The 21,151-nt window shown below is 37.5% G+C and overlaps 1 protein-coding gene across 4 annotated transcripts in view; it reads left to right on the top strand.

Annotated features, from left to right (window-relative positions):
- Positions 1-384: 384 nt before the first annotated feature.
- RBBP5 (RB binding protein 5, histone lysine methyltransferase complex subunit) overlaps positions 385-21,151 on the top strand; it is a 35,626-nt gene continuing 14,859 nt past the window's right edge. For 2 of the 4 annotated variants that reach the window (XM_027082739.1, XM_027082738.1), the window contains exons 1-4: positions 387-536; positions 12,133-12,158; positions 12,998-13,170; positions 20,838-20,978. In XM_027082739.1, the coding sequence (XP_026938540.1) occupies positions 518-536; positions 12,133-12,158; positions 12,998-13,170; positions 20,838-20,978 (359 nt within the window). In that variant the 5' untranslated portion in view covers positions 387-517. Of the gene's footprint in view, positions 537-12,132; positions 12,159-12,997; positions 13,171-20,837; positions 20,979-21,151 lie in introns of all 4 variants that reach the window. The other 2 variants (XM_027082740.1, XM_027082741.1) reach the window with 2 other exon arrangements.

Below are 21,151 nucleotides of genomic sequence, written 5' to 3'. Positions count from 1 at the left end.
TCGCGTACAGCTGCGCTCCACACTCGAGCTCTGGGACCAACCGTTCCTGCTGTGCTACTTCAGGCACTCGGCCGGAACCCTTCCGGCGGCATCTGAGGCAGCCCGCCGGGACAACGCCGCTGAACGCACAACACGGGAAGGATTAGTAGTCTAACTATGTGCCTAAATTCTCTAGCTCACTTACATGATCCGAGGGAAAACACCCCCAAATTCTTGCACTTTTAAAAAAAACCTGAGTGACGATAGCATTTTTATCCATTAAAAAATATCATAATCAAGTGATTCCGAGAGAGTTTTTTTTTTCTTTTTGGTTAGGCATATATATGGACAGCCCACTTGAAAGAACAAGGAAGGCGAGGGAAGAAAGCGGAAGCCGTGGGGTCTTCTAAACCAGAAAGTCTCCGGAGCTTGTGCCAGGCTCTTTGCGGCGTCACCCAGTTAGACGCAGGTTTTGGAAGCGGTTGGAAGAGAAGGTGTCGTTGCTGGAGCTGAGACCAGACGGCCAGAATCCTCAGGGATGAACCTCGAGTTACTGGGTGAGGAGGACTATGGCTGCTTCTTAGAGAACCTTTTGGTCCTGGAAAGGAGGGAACCCAGGCGGAGGGGACTCAGGCTGCAACATTAGGGACACAGTTCTAGATGCATCTTTTTGGGCGCCTTGATATGGAGCAGCAACAGGGAGAGGAAGCCGAGCTTCTGCCTGAGCGGAATGCATTGCTTCTCCCGAGGCTACTTTGCAGTTCAATTGTGAAGCGTTAGGGAAAGATAGTTTGTGACTTAGTTTCGATTACAAGGATCACAGGTGCTGAAGTAGCCCAGAGCAGGCAGGACCAGAGTTACTGGGGGAAGGAATCTGAGGAAGTGAGGCTTGAGGTAAAGCTTTGAACACTTGTCAGGGTTTTGGGTGAAGCATGGGGTTTTGAAGAAACATGGGGTGCCTAAGGAGGGGAACGTGTTTATCTTCTAGTACAAGTTCCTCATTGAATAAATTAAAAAAGGCTCAGAGGGTACTGACTTGAAGGCACTCAGAGAGTAAATGGTATAGTTGGCATATAGGTGGCACTGGAATCCAGTTACCTTGACTTTCTGTTTAAGGTCTTTATCAGGGACGGTGTGTAAAACACTGAGGGGTGAACTACAAGGCAGGTTACTTTTGTCACCCTCTCTGATTCATTTCCTCCTTACCCTTTACCCAAGTTGTTTATAAACAGTAGGTTCTTCTGGGTTTTCATTAGGTAATATTTAGCATCGTAGCCTAAGGATGTCTGAGGTTTTCAAGAACTAAGCGACTTGCTATTTTCAGTGGTTGTGTTTCTCTTTAAAAAAGTTAAATTCATGAGATATACTGGCAGTCTTAAAGACTGTAAAGCTATTTAAGGAATGGTCTTTGCTTTTAAGGAGCTTTTTGTTAAGTGTGGAGAATAGGGTGTTTATGTAAATAGCTATACTATTGCAGAATATAGGTCACCCTTTTTTAAAAAATTTACTTTTTATACAGTAAGTTCTTATTAGCTATCTGTTTTATACATATTAGTGTATATATGGCCAGCCTTAAAGAGTCTTTACTAAGGGCTAAGAACATTTGGAAGAGGGAGTGAATATCTTTGGGGCAGGGGAAGAAAGGTAATCAAGAAAGAACAAACACAAACAACCAAAAAACCAAACCTGTGGAGGATTTGGAGTTTTGAGTGGATATTTAAGATTGGTAAAATATTGACAGACTGAAGTATGAAGTTATTGGAAGGAGTGTTTATTAGGAATACGTTTGAGCTAAGACATCAGTGAGGTGAGTCCTAAAGGTATTTTCCGGCTTGGCCAGGTTGTGGGTACTGTGAATAAGGAGAAGGCCAAGAGATGGGATTAGTACCATCTACTCCTTGGAGGCTTTTGAATACCCAGCTGAAAAGCTGTGCTTTTTAAGGAAAGTAGGGCAGATCCATTGAAGGGTTTTGACCTGGTAAGTGACTCAATCAGAGCTGTGATTTTTTTTAAAAAAAGATTTATCTGACAACAGTGTGTAGTTGAGTCTGCCAATTTGGAGGGCTAGAGTAGATGAGGGATAAAGAAGGTCTGAACTAGAAAATGGAAAGAAAAGACATTGAGAAGGTAGAGTTGACAATTTGAAAATTGACTACATATCATGGTGGTAGTGGCACTGGTGGCGGTGCTGGTGGTGAGGAAGGGAGTGAAGTGAAAAATGATGGGAACTGTGATGGTGCTATTCATAAACATTTAAGGACATTTGGAAAAGACAGTTAGCATTGGGTATGTTGAGTGTGGGCCTGTGGTTCAGAAGATGGGTTTGGATTTATGAGAGAGATTTGTAACCTTCCTACAGGTGGGCTAGACAAAACCTTGTGAGGAGATGATAAGACCCAGGGAGAAAGTGGGAGGGGAAGAAAAGAAAACCGCTGAGGACAGAATCTTGGACAATCATCTATATTTAGGGAATAAGAGGAGGAATAAATGATAATATATCAACTAACAGTTACATAGTACTTACTATGAGCTAGGCCTATTTTCAAGTGCTTTTCATATATTTATTCATGTAGAGGTAGAAGAGAATGCAGGTTGGTGTGGTGTCTTCCGTAGAAGCAGTTGTAGAGCAGTTGAGGCTAAGAGCTGAGAAAGGGCTACTCTACTTAGTTCTTGGGCAACTTTGGGCTCCTTAGCAACTTGAACAGAAGCTGAGTTACAATGATTTTAGGAAGATGAGTGACATGGACTGGAGGCAAAGGGTTGATGTTTATTTTTAAAAACTTAACTATGGAGGAAAGGTGATAGATAGGCTCATACCTTGAAAGAAAGAGCAGATGGGAAAGATTTTTCTTGTATGATACAGAAGATTCATGTGGGTAAAACTTAGGAAGGAATATTTAGCATTGGAAGGTTAGACAATTTAAAAGAAGGCTGACTGGATTCAAAAGATATAAATCTCTATGGGAATGACTTGAGTTTTATAGCAAGAAAGTTAATTATTACAGATATAAAGGAGAAAGGAACAGAAGTAATGTGATTGTGGGAGCATACCAAACCGTAGCTGGCCAGATAAAGGGAAGGAATGATAATGTATTCTTAACGTGGACTCTCAAATGCTTTTACCTCTGCAACCACTTCTGAGCCCTTGCTGTGTATTAGGCAGTAGGCACTGGAGGTAAAAGTTAAATAAGAGTTTTTCAAACTTACTTTTACTACAGCTCATCGTAAGAAATGTATTTTCTATCACAGTCCATTATACATACATACACATATAACTGTTTCTGAAAATGATACTAATTGTTATGCTCAGTGTCCTCTGATATCTTCTGATCTATTAAAAAACTTTTATGGTATGGCTCACTGAATGATTTATCCATTTGTGGTGGATTGGCTCCTAATGTTTGATAAACACTGAAATAAGATACAGCTTTTGCCCTGGATAAATACATAAAACTAGGAGGATAGGGGCATAAACAAATAACTATGAAATGGAACCACAGTAAATAGTGGGAACCCCATTATGGGAATCCAGCTGAAAGAGCAATTAATTCTGCCTCGTTGGGGTTGGCGGTAGAATTTGGGGATGACTTTATAGAGGAAGTGCCATTTAACGCAGACAGTAAACATGGAGGAGGATTTTTCCAGAGGGACAAATGGAGAAGGTAATTACCAGTGCAGAGAACAGTAGGGGCGAACATTCTGAGGCATGAACATGTGATACATATTCTGGAAATGGTTAGCAGTTTCCAGCTGGTGCTTAGGGTGGATTATGCAAGGTTCTGTCCCAGGTGCTAATGCGGAGTTAGTCAAAGATAAAAGGGAAAATACTGGTTGGGGCCAGATTATTGCTTTTTAAAATTATACTTAGGAGTTCAGCATATTGTTTAACAAGGGAGATTTTTGAGCAGGTAAGTGACATGATGAGATTTGGGGCTTAGAAAGTTGGCTGTAGCAGCTTTCTTAAGGATTGATGAGGGAGGCCAGACTGGAGCCAAGGAAATATAGTAGTTATGGTAGCGATGGCATCAGATTGGGGTGTGGTAAGATCAGTTATTTAGCCACCTGCAAGTTGCATTTCTCTAAAAAGAAATGCTGCGGATTGTGTCGTCACCTGTTAGACTGAGGAAGTGGAATGGAAACTGCTACTCTGGACCTAACTTACGGTAGGGAGGAATTGGTTGGCAAGTTGAAAATACTTTCACTGGGAGAAAAGGACCACGAAATTTTAGAGTTCATGGTAACCGAGTTTTTAAGGAGGTGGATGTTGAGCAATTTAGAGAATAGATATTATTCCAAGACCTAGAAAGCTAAAAGGTAGTTTGGAGGAAGGGTCCTAACTGGGAAAAAAGGAGGAGGCACCTGAGGGAACTGGTGTGCTTGCACTGAAAGCAGTCTAAACTCAGATTCCGAAGAGGCATGTACAAAAGAAGGGCACGTTGCTGAAGGTGAATATATGAGGGTGGCACTAGCTGTTAAGAATAGTGTCAGGAAAGCTAATGTGACTGAAGGCAAAGATTGTAAAAATGAGGCAACTAGAAAGGGTTTTTAACATTATGTGGAGTGCTAAGAGCAAAGAAGTTTCCTGCTTGGTTGGGCTGGATGGTGTAATACCAAAATTATTCATTCAACACTCAACAAATATCTTTCATGCGCCTACTCTGGGCTTTTATAGTTTATAGGCAAAAGGGAAGTGGAATACTTCTTTTTTTTTGAATTTTATTTTATAATTTTTTTTATACAGCGGGTTCTTATTAGTTGTCCATTTTATACATATTAGTGTATACATGTCAATCCCAATCTCCCAATTCATCACACCACCACCCCGCCCCCACCCCCCACCCCCGCCGCTTTCCCCACGTGGTGTCCATACGTTTGTTCTCTACATCTGTGTCTCTATTTCTGCCCTGCAAACCGGTTCATCTGTACCATTTTTCTAGGTTCCACATATATGTGTTAATATTTGTTCTTCTCTTTCTGACTTACTTCACTCTGTATGACAGTCTCTAGGTCCATTCACGTCTCTACAAATGACTCAATTTCATTTCTTTTTATGGCTGAGTAATATTCCATTGTATATATGTACCACATCTTCTTTATCCATTTGTCTGTTGATGGGCATTTAGGTTGCTTCCATGAGGAATGCTTAACTTCTTATTTTTCTTTTGCCTTCTCTGGGGAAAAGGATTTTTGTTTGTTTTTGAACAAATAAAGTGATCATTGGTTATGGCCAAGAAGAGTCCTCAATAGGTAGAGATTTTAGATGGGTCACTTAGTTCACTTCTCTTGGTCGAATTATATTCCTTGGCCGTGAAGGAACTTGGCATGTGAAATAATGTCGGTGATCTTTGAGAGTTGGGGAGAGGAAAGAAGACATGCTGAAAGAAAGAAGATGGGCAGAATTTTGACTATTTTCAATAAAGGGCAGATGTGTTTTGCAAATCATAGACTAGTAACCTTGAGGTCAAATTTGGGCAAGATTATAGAGGCTTTTTAGTGCAGTTATAGTTAAGAGTAGGGTTTCTTGGTCAGGTTCCAGTTTTGCCACTTTTTAACTGTCAGTTTGGGGATAACCTTTAATCCTAACTTTCTTTATCTGTGAAATGGAGTATGATAGTACTCAATAGTGAATTGAGAGGATCAAATGAGACAGTATGTAGAAGACCTTAGTACGGAGTCTGACACATAAGCATTCAGTAAGCCGTAGCTGCTAATGATAAATGCAGGCTTGAGCACTTCAAAGAAATGATAAGCCAGCATGAGTTTAAGTCTAGAAAACTCATTAAAGTTCTTTAAATTCATGCTTTTCAAATTAACATATACAGTAGGTATTTATCATAACAGTGGACACAATACAAATATGCATACAGAAAAAATTGCCTTTTTCCTCCTTTCCAAATGGTAACTGTCTGGAATTTATCCTTTTATACCTTTTCCTTGCTCATATGAGTATAATTAAATACAATTTGTAAGGGCTTTGTTTTTGCTTTTTTACAGAAATAGAACTTTTTATACACATTTTTTGCAACTTGCTTTCTTCACTTAATTTTACGAGATACTATTCCTACACATTAGGAGATAATAGAACTAAGGATTTTTAATGCGTTCGTGTAGATACACACTCACGATATCAAATTTTAACTTAACTGTAAATGCTTTTTTATTTTTTATATTTTTTGGCTGTGCCGTGCAGCTTGTGGGATCTTAGTTCTCTGATCAGGGATTGAACCTGTGCCCTCTGCGTGGAAGCATGGAGTCTTAACCGCTGGACTGCCAGGGAATTCCCTATAAATGCTTTTTTTTAAAAAGTGTTCTTTTTTTCCCTTGCCTCCTCCATTCTTTGTTGATAATCCCATGTATCTCCTTCCATATTTTTCTCTATGCCTGTGTGTGTGTGTGTGTATATACATAATGTTAACAAAAAAAATGAGATATACACTTCGTGTCTTGCTTTTTTTCACTTAAGTAACACCAATAAAAATTTTGAAGAGAATTAGTGTAATTTATTTGAATACCACAATTTTTTCATCCATTACACTAATAATGGGTATTTACCTTGTTTCCAACGCGGTGGGGGGGGGGGGGGTTTTTTTTTTTTTTTTTTTTTTTTTTGGGGGGGGGGGGTTTTTTTTTTTTTTTTTTTTTTTTTGCCACCAAGAACAATAGTTTAAGTACCCTTGTTCTTACGTCCCATTGTTGTGTTTACATCTATGGAGATTAGGTTTCCAATTGTAGGATTACTGAGATGAGGACTATGTATATTTTTGCTTTTAATAGATGCTGTCAGATTCCTTTTCCAAACGGCTATAACAGTTCCCATTTTTATAGGCAATATCCCTTCCCCCCCAGCAGGTGTTCTCTCTCTAAATTTTCCTGTCTGATGGATGAAAATGGCATCTCATTTTTCATTTGGTTTACATTTCTCTGAATTTGATGTTTTCCTTTGTTTAGAGGCCATCTCATTTTGTTCTTCTTGACTTGTTTATTCACATTCTTTATCTTTTCTTTTTGATCATTTTTCCTTATTGGTGTATAGACTTGCTTTATAGTGTAGATGTCAACTCCTGTCCGTCATCTGTATTGCCTATTTTTTCTAAATCTTTTGACTGTTTATGGGAACTTGTGCCATGCAAAATGTTCCAGTTTTTATATAATCTAATGTATTTCTCTTTTCTTTCGGTTTTCCTAACTTGGTTAAGGTCTTCCCCACCCTAGATTATACATGGGATCTCCTAGGTTTTCTTCTAAGATTTTTGATTTTAAAAAATCATTAATTTACCTGAAATTTATTTTTATATGTGGTATGAGAGAGGAACTGGAGCTGTTTTTTCTTTCAGATGGATAGTCAGTTGTCCATCCCTATATATTAAATAAATTCCCACTAAATTTAAATGTTATCTTTATCATATATCAGCAACCTTACAGTACATGTAGATTTTTTTTTAACATTTGTCTTTAATCCATCTGGAACTGCATAAAATTTACTAGTTTTTGGAGAAAGCCATTAAGCTTTCCCACCCCAGAATGTAGTTTGTCTTTTCACTTATTCATATTTTACGGCCTTAACTAAGATTTTATAGTTTTCTTCTTCATACATGTCATGTCTTTCTTATTACATTTTTTCCTTAAATATTTAGCCATTGTGAGTGGAATTTTCCCCTTCATTTTCATTTCTGGATATTGATTGCTAACCTAAAGAAAAGCTGTTAATGTTTGAATGTTTTTCTTGTATCAAACCACCTTGCCTTATTTTCTTATTAATTTGGGTGGTTTTTAAAATTAGAATTTCTGTGTTTTCTAGGTATTCAGTGTTATCAGCAAAAGAAATAGTTTTATCTCTTATAGTCAATGTTTAAACCAGTTATTTCATTTTCTTATTCCATTGGCTGGAACCTCTAAGAGGAATATTAACTAATAATGGTGATATATCCCTTTCTAGTTGCTGATACTAATTGGAATGGTTTTAATATTTCACCTTTTAGAATGATAATTGTTGTGTTTTTGGTTAATAGTTTTTATCATTTATTGTAGTCTTCTGTTAGATGTGGCTGTTATTAGAATGAGCTATTGAGTTTTAGCAAAATTTTTTTTCAGCATCTACTCATAGGATTGTATGGCTCTTAAACATTCTCGTCCAAGGATATATTGAATACATTAGAGTGCATTGTGCTATTGTTTGTTCCTTTGGAGTGAGTTTGGAGTAGGCCTATTTTTTTTTTCCCCTTGCTATTCCATTATGCCTTCTTACATGGTAGAATAATAAACTCCAGATTTTTTGTGTTTAGAATTCGGTTATACTTATATACACTGCTAGAAATTACTTTTCATTTCTGCAGAATCTAGAGGTGAAATACCCTGTACTGTTTGTGTTCTTTTTTTTTTTTTTTTTTCCGTTATGGGGGCCTCTCACCATTGTGGCGTCTCCTGTTGTGGAACACAGGCTCCGGACGCGCAGGCTTAGCGGCCATGGCTCACGGGCCCAGCCAGTCCGCAGCGTGTGGGATCTTCCCGGACCGGGGCACGAACCCGTGTCCCCTGCATTGGCAGGCGGACTCTCAATCACTTCGCCACCAGGGAAGCCCTGTTTTTGGGGGTTTTTTAAAGAATCAATTTAATTTTATTTATTTTTTGTTGCATTGGGTCTTGGTTGCTGCACGCGGGCTTTCTCTAGTTGCGGAGAGCAGGGGGCTACTCTTTGTTGCGGTGCATGGGCTTCTCATTGCTGTGGCTTCTCTTGTTGCAGAGCACGGGCTCCAGGCGTGCAGGCTTCAGTAGTTGTGGCACGCAGGCTCAGTAGTTGTGGCTCGTGAGCTCTTGAGCACAGGCTCGTAGTTGTGGCACACAGGCGTAGTTGCTCCACAGCATGTGGGATCTTCCTGGACCAGGGATCTAACCCATGTCCCCTGCATTGGCAGGCAGATTCTTAACCACTGTGCCACTAGGGAAGTCCCACTATTTATGTTCTTAAGTGAAAGAGACTCTTGTTTTCTTTTTGTATCATCTTATCAGGTTTTGGTATCAGCTATGTTGGCTTTATAAAACACGAATACATATTTTTTTCTGCTCAGAAATAGCTTGAATAACATAGTAATTACCTGCACCTTGAGATTTAGGAGAAATTGCTCATAAAACCATATGGGCCTGCTGTCCGTTTTTTTATAATTAAACATTTAAAAAAAATTTAATGGTAGGTCTTTAACAACCTCTCAATGTGTTTTTTCCTCATTGACCCAGTCAAGGACTTTTCTTCTGTAATCAGTTTTGGAAATGTGTCATTCATGTTTTTTGAATTATCAAGTGTACTGTGAAGTTAAATCCGACCAGCGTTTATTTCTCTTTGGCAGCTACGTTTGGGCATCTTTTTTACCCCCTTTCCTGGTCTTTAGAACCAAGCCTAAGAATCTAATTGTAACAAAATGTTAAATGTTAGATGATGGGTGGTTAGATGGTGGGAGGATAGAGAATATAAAAGTGGCCTTGAGCATCTAGGGGCAGTGGCCTTGTGCTACCATAACCCTACTTGACAGCATTCTTGCTCAGGCTCTTCAACCAAAGTGGCCCAGACGAGCTTAGTCTTTTTTATACACACTTTTTCTTTGTGTTCCTTTAAACTCCTTGTTATAATCCTGTTAACTAGGATGACCCTCCAAAAAAGGGGAAAAAACCCCACAACACCTAAAACATAAAACAAAAATACAAAATCAGGGGTAATCTGTGTTGAAGGGTAATCATACATTAAAATGGTCCCAGGATTCTGGATTCTCTCAGAATCTTTTTGTTGTTGTTGCTTTTTTGGCCACACTGCCCTCTTCAGTGGAAGAAACTGTGCCCTCTTCAGTGGAAGCTCGGAGTCCTAACCACTGGACTGCCAGGGAGTTTCTCTCAGAATTTTAAATATGGCTTTCCCATCTCTGAACACAGAAGTCATACTCTACTCCTTCCTGAGTACTTCATATTTTTAGGTTGTGTTTTTTTGTTTTGTTTTTAATTTTTCAATGAATACTCCTTTTTTCTCTCAATCATGTGAATATAGATTTATATTATTGCTTTGGAAATATATATAAGATATTTTGTTAATAATACATATTATAATACATATATTACATATAATACATATAATATGTGTAGTATTTTGTTTAAAGAACAAACCTTAAATATGTTAATGTTTGTTTAAGCATATAGAAATATATGGAAGCTTTTACCTTAGTAAGTGGGTTGCAGGGAGGAAACTATATCATTTTTTAATTACACATATCTGTATTACCTACATGTATGACTTTAGTAATTTTAAAAAGGTTCTTTCAGAATAACCTATCTTAATCTGGTTTCAGCTTTTCATTTCATTCCTGTCTTTAGTATTTGAATGCAATCAGACACTGAAGTCTGGTGCACATTAGAGAAATCAAAATAATTGCCTTTTGTTGGGGGGCAATTATTCATCTTTATTTTCATCTTTCTTTTAGTTTTCTTAACTTTAGGGCCTGTATTCTGATTAGTTTTAATGTTTTCACTGTTTTGATTTCTATTAATTTTTATAAAGGACAAAATGTAATAAAACTGGTTTTCAGACTTTTTTTAAAAAAAATGGAAGTACAGTTGATTTACAGTATTATGTTAGTTTCAGGTGTATGACATAGTGATTCAGTATTTTTGTAGATTATACTCCATTTAAAGTTAGTATAAAGTATTGGCTATATTCCCCATGCTGTACAGTATATCCTTATAGCTTATTTACTTTATACATAGTAGTTTGTACCTCTTCATCCTCTATCCCTATATTGCCCCTCCCCCTCCCCTTTCTCCACTGGTAACCATGAGTTTATTCTCTATATCTGTGAACCTATTTCAGTTTTGTTACATTCTTTCATTTGTTTTATTTTTTAGATTCCACATGTAAGTGGTGACATATAATATTTGTCTTTCTCTGACTTATTTCGCTAAGTATAATACCCTCCAGATTGATCCATGTTGTTACAAATGGCAAAATTTTATTCTTTTTTATGGCTGAGAACTATTTTATTATCTATATAAATATTCATAGATATATAAATATTCATATATATACACATACTCTATATCTTCTTTACCCATTCATCTGTTGATGGACACTTAGGTTGCTTCCATATCTTGGCTCTTGTAAATAATGCTGCTGTGAACGTTAAGGTGCATGTATCTGTTTGAGTTAGTATTTTCATTTTCTTCGAATATATACTTAGGAGTGGAATTGCTGGATCATATGGTAAAAAACTAAAAATAGTAAACTTATTTTTTAGATGAAATCTTATTTGAATGTCCTAAATGTAAAACAGCTTCCTTGGATCTGTAGTTCTCAGAGTATAGTTTAAATATCATGCTAATAAAATGTTTAGGTAATAACATAAGTAAATACTGATAAAGATGTTGCTACTGCATTAAACTTCTAAACCTTAAACTTCTGACAAGCAGGCAGTATCGTACTATAGCTCAAAATGTTTATCACTAATGTATAAACGCCAAATTTAATATAGGAAAAGTATTCAGGGATGTCTGTACCAAAATGTTATTTGCTTAAGAAATTAATACAGAGAATTGTGTGTTTAACCAACTACCAGATTGTGTTATAGCCTTAGTACTATTATTAGGAAGGGAACCCTGTTGGTTGGCTGCTCTTAATAAAGGTTTTAAGAGAGTAGTTGGGATTTAAGATAAGTTGACTGATTTGGTTTTTTAAAGTTTGTTACATAAAAATAACCGTAAAAACACCCCATTACATGTTTACATTAATAACGTTTTTATGAAAAATAACTTTTCTAAAACAAAACTTATTTAGTGAGAAGAGTGGCATTGTTTTGCATTTTTACAAATCTCTTTAATGTTTGCCTAAATATCAATAGAAGTTGGCTGGATTCTGCATTCATACTGTTTCAGTATCACAGCTCGTATAGCCTCAGAACTCATCTGTAAACTTGTGAAATAATGAGAGTAAAAAGGCACATACCATCTTGGTGTGATATTGAAAATAGGTGTGACCTCATGGAGTCCCTGAAAGGGCGCCAGTTCTCCATCCACACTTTGCAAGCCACTGCTGTACACTGTTTGTGAGCGGTAGTTGTGAGCTGTAGGATTCCTGGTATGTTGCACATGTTCCATCAACTTTCTTCCTTTGCTTTGTTGCAGAGTCCTTTGGGCAGAATTATCCAGAGGTAAGAGTATTGTATTGTGATTTTAGAAAACGGTAACTCCCTAGCTTTTATGTTTGAGTGGAAACTACGTTTTCATCTTTTTTTTTTTTCTTGACAATAGAAGCATTAAATATGATGATCTTTTGCTATAAAAGGGAACTAAATGTTTAATTTTGAGCAGCAGGGGAGGTAGATAGGCAATGTTGGCTGGAAATTTCAACATAATGTAAATCTTACAGTTCATTTCCCTTTAAATTAAAAAAATACTTTTGATTGAAGCATTTTTCAGAAACAGTACTATCACCTTCATGTAAATTTTTTTTCTGTGTGCTTTTATAGTTTTGATCAGTGTTTTTGCATAGTAATAACACGTATGGTATAAGTGTGCTTTACATGTAAAAATATTTTGTAACACTTAGAGTGTGTTTAATGTAGTCGTGATTATTTTAAATGGCTTGATATTAATATAAATTTATTTGATTTTCCTAATGTTACACAGGGGTTTTGTTTTATTTTTCTTGGAATAAATTTCAAGAACTATGATTACTTGATCAGTAAGATGACTCTTTTAGTGAATCCTGTTTTATTTTGCCTAATTGCCTTCCGGAGAATTTGTACGAAGTTATAGTTGTAATGCAAGGGATTGGTCACATCTGTTTCTAAAAATTCTCTGTTAGCTTTTATAAATATTTCTCTATTTGGGCTAGTTTAATAGATATGAGAACACACATAGAGATTATTTTGGTATACATCATAATTTAAATTCAAGAGAATTATCATAGATGTTAGAGAAACTTTAAGAAATTATTTGGATACCTGGGTATTATTGTCTATATTCTTATGTTCATTTTAATCTTTAGGAAGCTGATGGAACTTTGGATTGTATCAGCATGGCCCTGACTTGCACCTTTAACAGGTGGGGCACACTGCTTGCAGTTGGCTGTAATGACGGCCGAATTGTCATCTGGGATTTCTTGACAAGAGGCATTGCTAAAATAATTAGTGCGCACATTCATCCAGTCTGTTCCTTGTGGTAAGGAATTTTAAAGTTAATGTATTAAATATTTAAATCGGGGGGATGAACGGTGACTGTGTAGTTGCCAGTCTCATTAGATAAATTTTAATATTTAGAGTTTTAAATATACAGCCATTAGTAACATAATTTCTCATAGCCTATGGAGACCTTGAATCCATGCTGCTTTCAACACCTTTGGGGGAGAAATTCATTGTAATATGGATCTGTATCAGGCTCTGTCTGAGAATATTTCAGTACTGAAATGAGACATTTACAGATTGCAGCTGTAGTATTCTTGTGGTATTGACCTTTCATTTAGAATAAAAAAATCCTGGTTAGGAGGGCAGCTTGGAAGTCAAAGTGTCCAGCCTTGTCTATGTTCTTGAATTACAGTAGTTTTAGTGAACACAAACATGCCTGTTCCTTCATTGAATTGTAGTTATTAAGGCTTCCCATCAAATATATTGAGCTGAAATCGGGTATTATATAAATCCCATTGATTTCATTCTTATTCTCAGGGACTATCTGTTTTCAGAAAATTTTATTTTGGGGCAGCACTTCTTTTAAATGAACTTGGGACCAAAAACACCTAATCAGATCTAGATTTATTAAACTAACATATTTCCTTTTGTCGAAATATAAGCAGCAGTGGTATTATAAAGCACTGGATTGGGAGGAGGCCTGAATCCCAGTCTAGCTTTGGCCACTAATGAACTGGCGGCTTTGGCCAAAACGTTTCTCTAATATGCAAAATGAGAGAACTGGCCTGTATGATTTCTTAGGTTCTTTCCAGTTCCTTTGCATTTTATTTATTTTTTTTATTGTTGTGCTCTTGCAATAAAGATTTAAGTAGGTACATACATTTTTATCAGCTTTATTAAGATACATATAATTCACATGCTATAAAATCCACCCAATTAAAATGTACATTTCATTGTTTTTATATATTCAGAGTTGTGCAACGATCATCACAATCTAATTTTAGAACTATCACTAAAAATATACATGTATTGGGCTTCCCTGGTGGCGCAGTGGTTGAGAGTCCGCCTGCCGATGCAGGGGACACGGGTTCGTGCCCTGGTCCGGGAAAATCCCACATGCCGCGGAGCGGCTGGGCCCGTGGGCCATGGCCGCTGGGCCTGGGCATCCGGCGCCTGTGTTCCACAATGGGAGAGGCCGCGGCAGTGAGAGGCCTGCGTAATGGAAAAAAAAAAAAAAACATGTATTTTTTATTATAAAATAATAATAATTTAGAAAATTATGGAAAATACAGCAAAGTAGAAGATAGACGACTATCTCCCATAGTCTTACCACTCTGATATTACTACTGTAAATATTTTGATTTGTTACTATGTATAATTTTTAAAAAGCGTAGGACTTCCCTGGTGGCATGGTGGTTAAGAATCCACCTGCCAATGCAGGGGACACGGACTCGAGCCCTGGTCCGGGAAGATCCCACATGCCACAGAGCAGCTAAGCCCTTGTGCCACAATTACTGAGCCTGCACTCTAGAGCCCACAAGCCAGAACTCCTGAGCCCATGTGCCACAACTACTGAAGCCTGTGCACTTAGAGCCCGTACTCCTCAACAAGAGAAGCCACCACAATGAGAAGCCCGTGCACTGCAATGAAGAGTAGCCCCCACTTGCGAAACCAGAGAAAGCCTGCGCGCAGCAACGAACACCCAACATGGCCAAAAATAAAATATATAAATAAATAAATAAATTTTAAAAATTAAATAAAAAGCATAGTTTGTAAGCATGCTATGTTTTATTTTATATTTTGCTCTTTTCCTGTCTAACACTGACCAGACATTTTCCTGCTTGTGTAGCCTTTAAAAACTTTTTTTTTAATGGCTAAATATCTTCTGATAGATAAACCATAATTTACTTAACCATTTTTGTTTCTCTGCTACATAATGTTCAGTCAACGTCTTTGCACATAAAGTTTTTCTCTCATACAATCATTTCTTCAGCAAACATTGAACATGTATTATATACCAGATACTGCTTTAGGCATTTACGATTAGGGTTAGGGTTAGGGTTTGGGGGACACAAAAACAAGTAAGGAGAGATTCTTGATTGGTAGGGGGAGGTACATGTGCATACAGCTACATGTACTAAAGCTTTGTAGGTCCTACCTAAGAACTATATTTGCGATTTAGTGGAGGCAAAAGTGCAAAGGAGGAAATGATCAATTGTATTGGAGAAGAAGTGTGGTCAGAAAAGGCTTCAAAGATGAGGTAATTTCTAACCTCAAACTTGTTAGATGACTAGGTGTTTGCCAGTTGTATTCCAAGCAGAAGGTGCTGTACAGGCAAAAGCACATCAGCTTGAAACAAGCATGGTAAAATGGGGAACTGCAGGTAGTTCAGATTAGCTGGATTGTGGTATCAGAGATGTGACATGGCAACAGCCAAGGTAAACAGGTCCTCATGGAGCACATTGTGTGCCACACTATGAATTTGAGCTTTATCGTGTAGGTACTGTGAAGCCATTAAAGGACTTTAGGAAGGAAAGTGACGTGATGAGCTTTTTATTTTAGAAAGATCTCTAGAACAGCATGTGGGAAAGAGATTGAAGGGGACAGTGAATGAAGTTAGGATTGCAGTGGCCTAGGCTAGAGCTGATGAGGATAGGTGCAGTAGGAATGGAGCTGAATGGTACAGATGTGAGAAATAGTAGAAATAAGAGATCTTAGGCATTAATTAGATAAGGAGTGTAAGTGAAGTAGAGAAGTTAAGATCCTCAGGTTTCCTGCTTGGATGAAGATGTTAAGTGTAAGATTTGAGGGTGATAATGGTGAATTTGAGATCACGGTTGTGTGTCTCCTGTTGTATTTTATTGCAAATAGTTGTTTTATGAGTATCTTCCCTGGAACATGGTAGGTGCTGTGATACATGAACCTTGTCTGCCATTTTACTGTAGCATTATACCTGGTATGTAGTAGGCATTCAGGTACTTGTTGGATGGGTGGGGATATCTTAGTGAAGATGCCCAGTAGGCGTTTGATCTATGTTTGTTCATTAGTGTAGACTTCCAAAAGTATGTTACTGCTAGGTCAAAGGGTTTGAACAATGAGAGATTTTCCCCCTCTCCCCCCAACATTTTAAAACTTTTTATCACAAAACTTGATTATTAAGAACTTTAAAACATTGAAACAATATATGAGTATATAGAGTAAAAAACGAAAGCTCTTTGTCTGCTCTTTAAGGTAAGTAGTATTAAAGTATATGGAATATATCTTTCATCTGTAAGATATATCTGTATCTCCCTCAGCATGTATAAAAATACACATACACATATACATGTGTATGTTTTTTAAAAAGCGGAGACATACTATACATTTTGTTTTTTAGCTTGCTCTTCCACTTAATATATAGTGGATGTTTTTCTGTGTTGATATATGTGTGTGTGTGTGTACATACGATATATATAGTATTGCTTAGTATGTATGCATCATAATTATTTAACTGTTCCCTAATTTTTGGTATATATAAGTATACATGAGAGTTATGATCTGTAGTTATATGCATTTTGCATTTTTCTTTGATTCATCCTCATTTAGTATATAACTTTATGTATTATTTTAATTGTTGTGTAGTATTTGAACATGTTAGGGACTAAGAAAATTTCACCAAAGAGAAGTTTTGGATAGGCATGATAGCTGTCTTCAGCTATTAAAGAACTGACATGTGCAAGACAAAAATTGACCTAAGGAGAAGAAGCAGGACTGGTAGGTAGTGAACGGGATTTATAGGGAAACAAATGTTACCTTAGAATAGAGATGAGCTCCCAAGCAAAGGTGCCTATGGATGGGATGGACTGCCCAGGAAAGAACTTACCAGTGGGACTGGCCCTGCTTCGGCTTGCTGTCTCTTCATAGGGATGCTACAGAAGATATTCAGTCACTGGATGGGGGCCATAGGTAGAATGAAATGATGTTTAAGACTCTAAGATATTAGACTTAGTAAAGACCTGTCTGTATTTTGGAAAGAAACAGTATTGTCAGATGTGAGGATGTATGAGAATCCCTAATTCTTGAATTTATGGAATTTGGAATTGAAGAATATATTGTTAGTTTTAATGGGAAAACCCCTCTTAGTTTCACCTCTGATTATAATTTAATTTCTAAAAATAGATTTCCCTCTATTATAACAGAAATACAAGCCTGCTATGAAAGAAAAAGTTATTAAAATGCAGAGGGTTTAAAGGAAAAATGGAAATATAGCTAACATTCTGTTTCATAGTCAGATTGTGCTAAAATGCTTAGGGGAACAGCAGCAGCAGCTGTCCCTTGTTTCTTCCCATTCCCAATAATCCAATAATGTCCCATTCCCAGTGTACTTCCATTCTTTTGGTTTGTTTCTCTTAATATTTGTCTTCATATTTCTAAAGTATTTATGCATATTACTTCTTCTTAGTTTGTTAATTTCAAGAACTTATCTGTGACTTTTTATTACAGTATATGTGAGCTTTATCTCACCCTTTTACCCTCCCATCATCTACTGAAATTGGGTGGACCATTGGCTTTTTTGTTATCAACCCTCTAGTTACAGTATCTGTAGGCATCTTCTTTTTTAGATTCTCCAGAAGGATCTTCTAATTGACTGGGAGTGTTCTAGAGGTTGTGGGAGACACAGGTACCTGAGTCCTTTGTATGCAGACTTGAGCTTAGTCCCTCCACATTCACTTCCTCAGTTTACTCCTGCCTTCCTCTGCTGTGAGTTACAAGTCTGGGAATACATTTATCTTGTCTCTAATATAATTAATGGTTTTTGAGCACTTACTGTATTGCACTGAGAGTTTTTTATGTATTAATGTTAAGTCTCTCGAGAGTCTGCAGGTAGATACTATTATTTCCATGTTATAAGTGAGAAAATTGAAGCTCAGAAAGGCTGTATAACTTGCCCAAGATCACGCAGCTAGAAGGTTGTAATGTCTAGGCTTGAGCATAAATCTGACTTGAGCCTCTGTTCTTAACCATGAACTGTGTTGCGTCCTCTATGTTCCTCAGCAGCAACTCCTCTTCATTGCAAAATTTGAATGAAGACTGATTTTGGGTTTCTTTTTCTGTTTGTCTCTTCTGTTTTTCATTTCTGTTTTCTTTTTTGCCTTTCTGTGGGTTACTTGAACTATTTTTAGAATTCCATTTTGATTATCTGTGGTATTTTTTATTCTTTTATTTATTTATTTATTTATTTTTGGCTGCACTGGGTCTTTGTTGCTGCTCACAGGCTTTCTCGAGTTGCGGCAAGTGAGGGCTACTCTTCGTTGTAGAGCACGAGCTCTAGGTGCACGGGCTTCAGTAGTTGTAGCACGCAGGCTCAGTAGTTGTGGCTCGAGGGCTCCAGAGCACAGGCTCAGTAGTTGTGGCGCACAGGCCCAGCTGCTCCGTGGCATGTGGGATCTTCCCAGACCAGGGCTCGAACCCACGTCCCCTGCATTGGCAGGCAGGATCTCAACCACTGCTCCACCAGGGAAGCCCCTGTAGTATTTTTTAGTGTATTTCTTTGTATAGCTTTTTAATGGTTGCTAGGTATTACATGGTATATACATAACCTATCATAGTCTACTGGTGTTGACATTTTACTAGTTTAAGTGAAGTACAGAAACCTTCCCTTTACATCCCTTTACCCTCCCTTGTTTATAGTATAATTGTCTTAAACATTTCCTTTATGTATATTGATACCTATATAACTTATAATTTTGGCTTCAAACATCAAAACTCTAGAAAAAAGTATTTAATTTTTTAAAACCTTTTTCATTATTCTTTCTTCCTGATGTTCTAAGATTCCTTCTTTTATTGTTTACTTTCTGCTTAGAGAACTTCCTTGAGCCGTTCTTTTAGGGTAGATCTGCTGGTGACAAATGCCTTGATTACCCCTTTGTTCTTGAAAGTTAGTCTCTCTGGGTGTAGAATTGGGGATGACAGTTCTTTTCTTCCAGCACTTGAAAAACTGTCACTTTCTTTGGACCTTCATGGTTTCTGGTGTGAAATCTGCTGTCGTGTGAATTATTGTTCCCCGTAGGTAACGTGTCATTCCTCTTTCTGCTTTCAAGATTTTTTTCTTTGTCTTTAGTTTTCAGAAGGTTGTGTCTTGGAGTGGATTTCTTTGAGCTCATCCTGTTTGAAGTTTGCCTAGCTTCTTGAGGCTGTGTGTTTTATATCTTTTGCCAAATTTGGGAAATTTTCAACCATTATTTTTTTCTCATGTTTATTGGCGTATAATTGCTTTACAGTGTTGTGTTAGTTTCTGCTGTACAACAAAGTGAATCAGCTATATGTATACATATATTCCCATATCCTCTCTCAACCATTATTTCTTCAAATACATTTTTTTTTTTTTTTTTTGCGGTATGCGGGCCTCTCACTGTTGTGGCCTATCCTGTTGCGGAGCACAGGCTTCAGACGCGCAGGCTCAGCGGCCATGGCTCACGGGCCCAGCTGCTCCGCGGCATGTGGGATCTTCCCGGACTGGGGCACGAACCCGTGTACCCTGCATTGGCAGGCGGACTCTCAACCACTGCGCCACCAGGGAAGCCCTCTTCAAATACCTTTAAGCCTTACTCTCTTTCTTCTCTCCTTCCAAGACTCTGATGCCATGGATATTAGATATTAGATCTTTTATTATAGTCCCACAGGTCCCTGAGGCTCTGTTAATTTTTTTCATTCCATTTTTTCTCCTATTCAGATTGGGAATTTTTAATTCTGTCTTCCTCTTTTCCATTGGCTGCTGAACCCATCTTTTGAGTTTTTTATTTCAGTTTTTATATTTTTCAGTTCTAAAATTCCCATTTGGTTCTTTTCTCTATATTTCTGTTTCTTTGCTGAGACTTTTTTTTTTCCATTTGTTTCAAGCATGTTTGTAATTGCTTGTTGAAGCATTTTAATGATGGCTGCATTGCAATTCTTGTCGGGTAATACTAACACCTGTGTCATCTGTGTGTTAGCATCTGTTGGTTGTCCTTTCCTAGTCCTTTGGCTCTTCTGGAGACTTTTTTGTGTGTGTGCCTATTGATGCTAATGGGTTGTTGGCATCTCCGTCACCCAGTCCAGGATATATGAGGCAAAAAGAAAATCTAAAGACCTCACTGCTGTGTCGTTCCTCATATCCTGTAGTCCCTAGACAGTCTGTCTTCTCTTTACCTTTTTATGTTTGTTTTCTATATAATGTTAGGATGTTTAACTGTACTTAGCAGGATGAATTAATTCCTTCCTTAATTCTTTTCTTAATTATTTTAAATAACAGATACCTATCTGTACTGGTTCACTTATACTATGATAGTGCTACTTCTGGGACATCTTCAGAAAGCTCAACTACTCCTCCCCCTCCCCCCAAGGGGAAGAAAACCTGCTTTTTGTTAAATCAACACTTAAGGGCCAGCTGATTTTATACTTTTCTAAAATGTTTGAGTCTCCCTTTTTTCACTGAGCCACTTGTACTGTTATCTTGAACTGTTAAGAGCTTCTATTACTAGATATGAAGATGTCATGAAAACATTCTTTTTTATTGCTTAGTTAGGAAAGCTTGTTGTGGATTTGAGTATATGTTTAAAAAATAAAGAAGAAGAAACGTTGGTGACCCATGCAGTTAGGGCAATAAGTGTGACTCATGCTTTTTTATCTATAAGGATGATATGATATACTTAGAATGTGTGCTAAGTTACCCTTTTTCCTTCTCAGCTGGAGTCGAGATGGTCATAAGCTCGTGAGTGCTTCCACTGATAACATAGTGTCACAGTGGGATGTCCTTTCAGGCGACTGCGACCAGAGGTTTCGATTCCCTTCACCCATCTTAAAAGTCCAGTATCATCCGCGAGATCAGTATGTTTAATCTGTGCTATTCTCTCCTGGGGTGGGTCTAATTCTATCTCCAGGCCCATGACAATTTCAGTTTAAGGTTTTAGGATGCAAAAGCCCACATCTCTTCAACCTCTTCTATATAAAATAATCTTTCCAGATTATCTGGATCTAGTGAATAGATTTTAAAGAGACTG

The sequence above is a fragment of the Aethalodelphis obliquidens genome, unplaced genomic scaffold (assembly GCF_003676395.1).
Source record: "Aethalodelphis obliquidens isolate GAN/ISIS:26980383/991018 unplaced genomic scaffold, ASM367639v1 scaffold48, whole genome shotgun sequence".
Taxonomy (NCBI): domain Eukaryota; kingdom Metazoa; phylum Chordata; class Mammalia; order Artiodactyla; family Delphinidae; genus Aethalodelphis; species Aethalodelphis obliquidens.
This window is presented reverse-complemented; position numbering and strand designations above follow the sequence as displayed.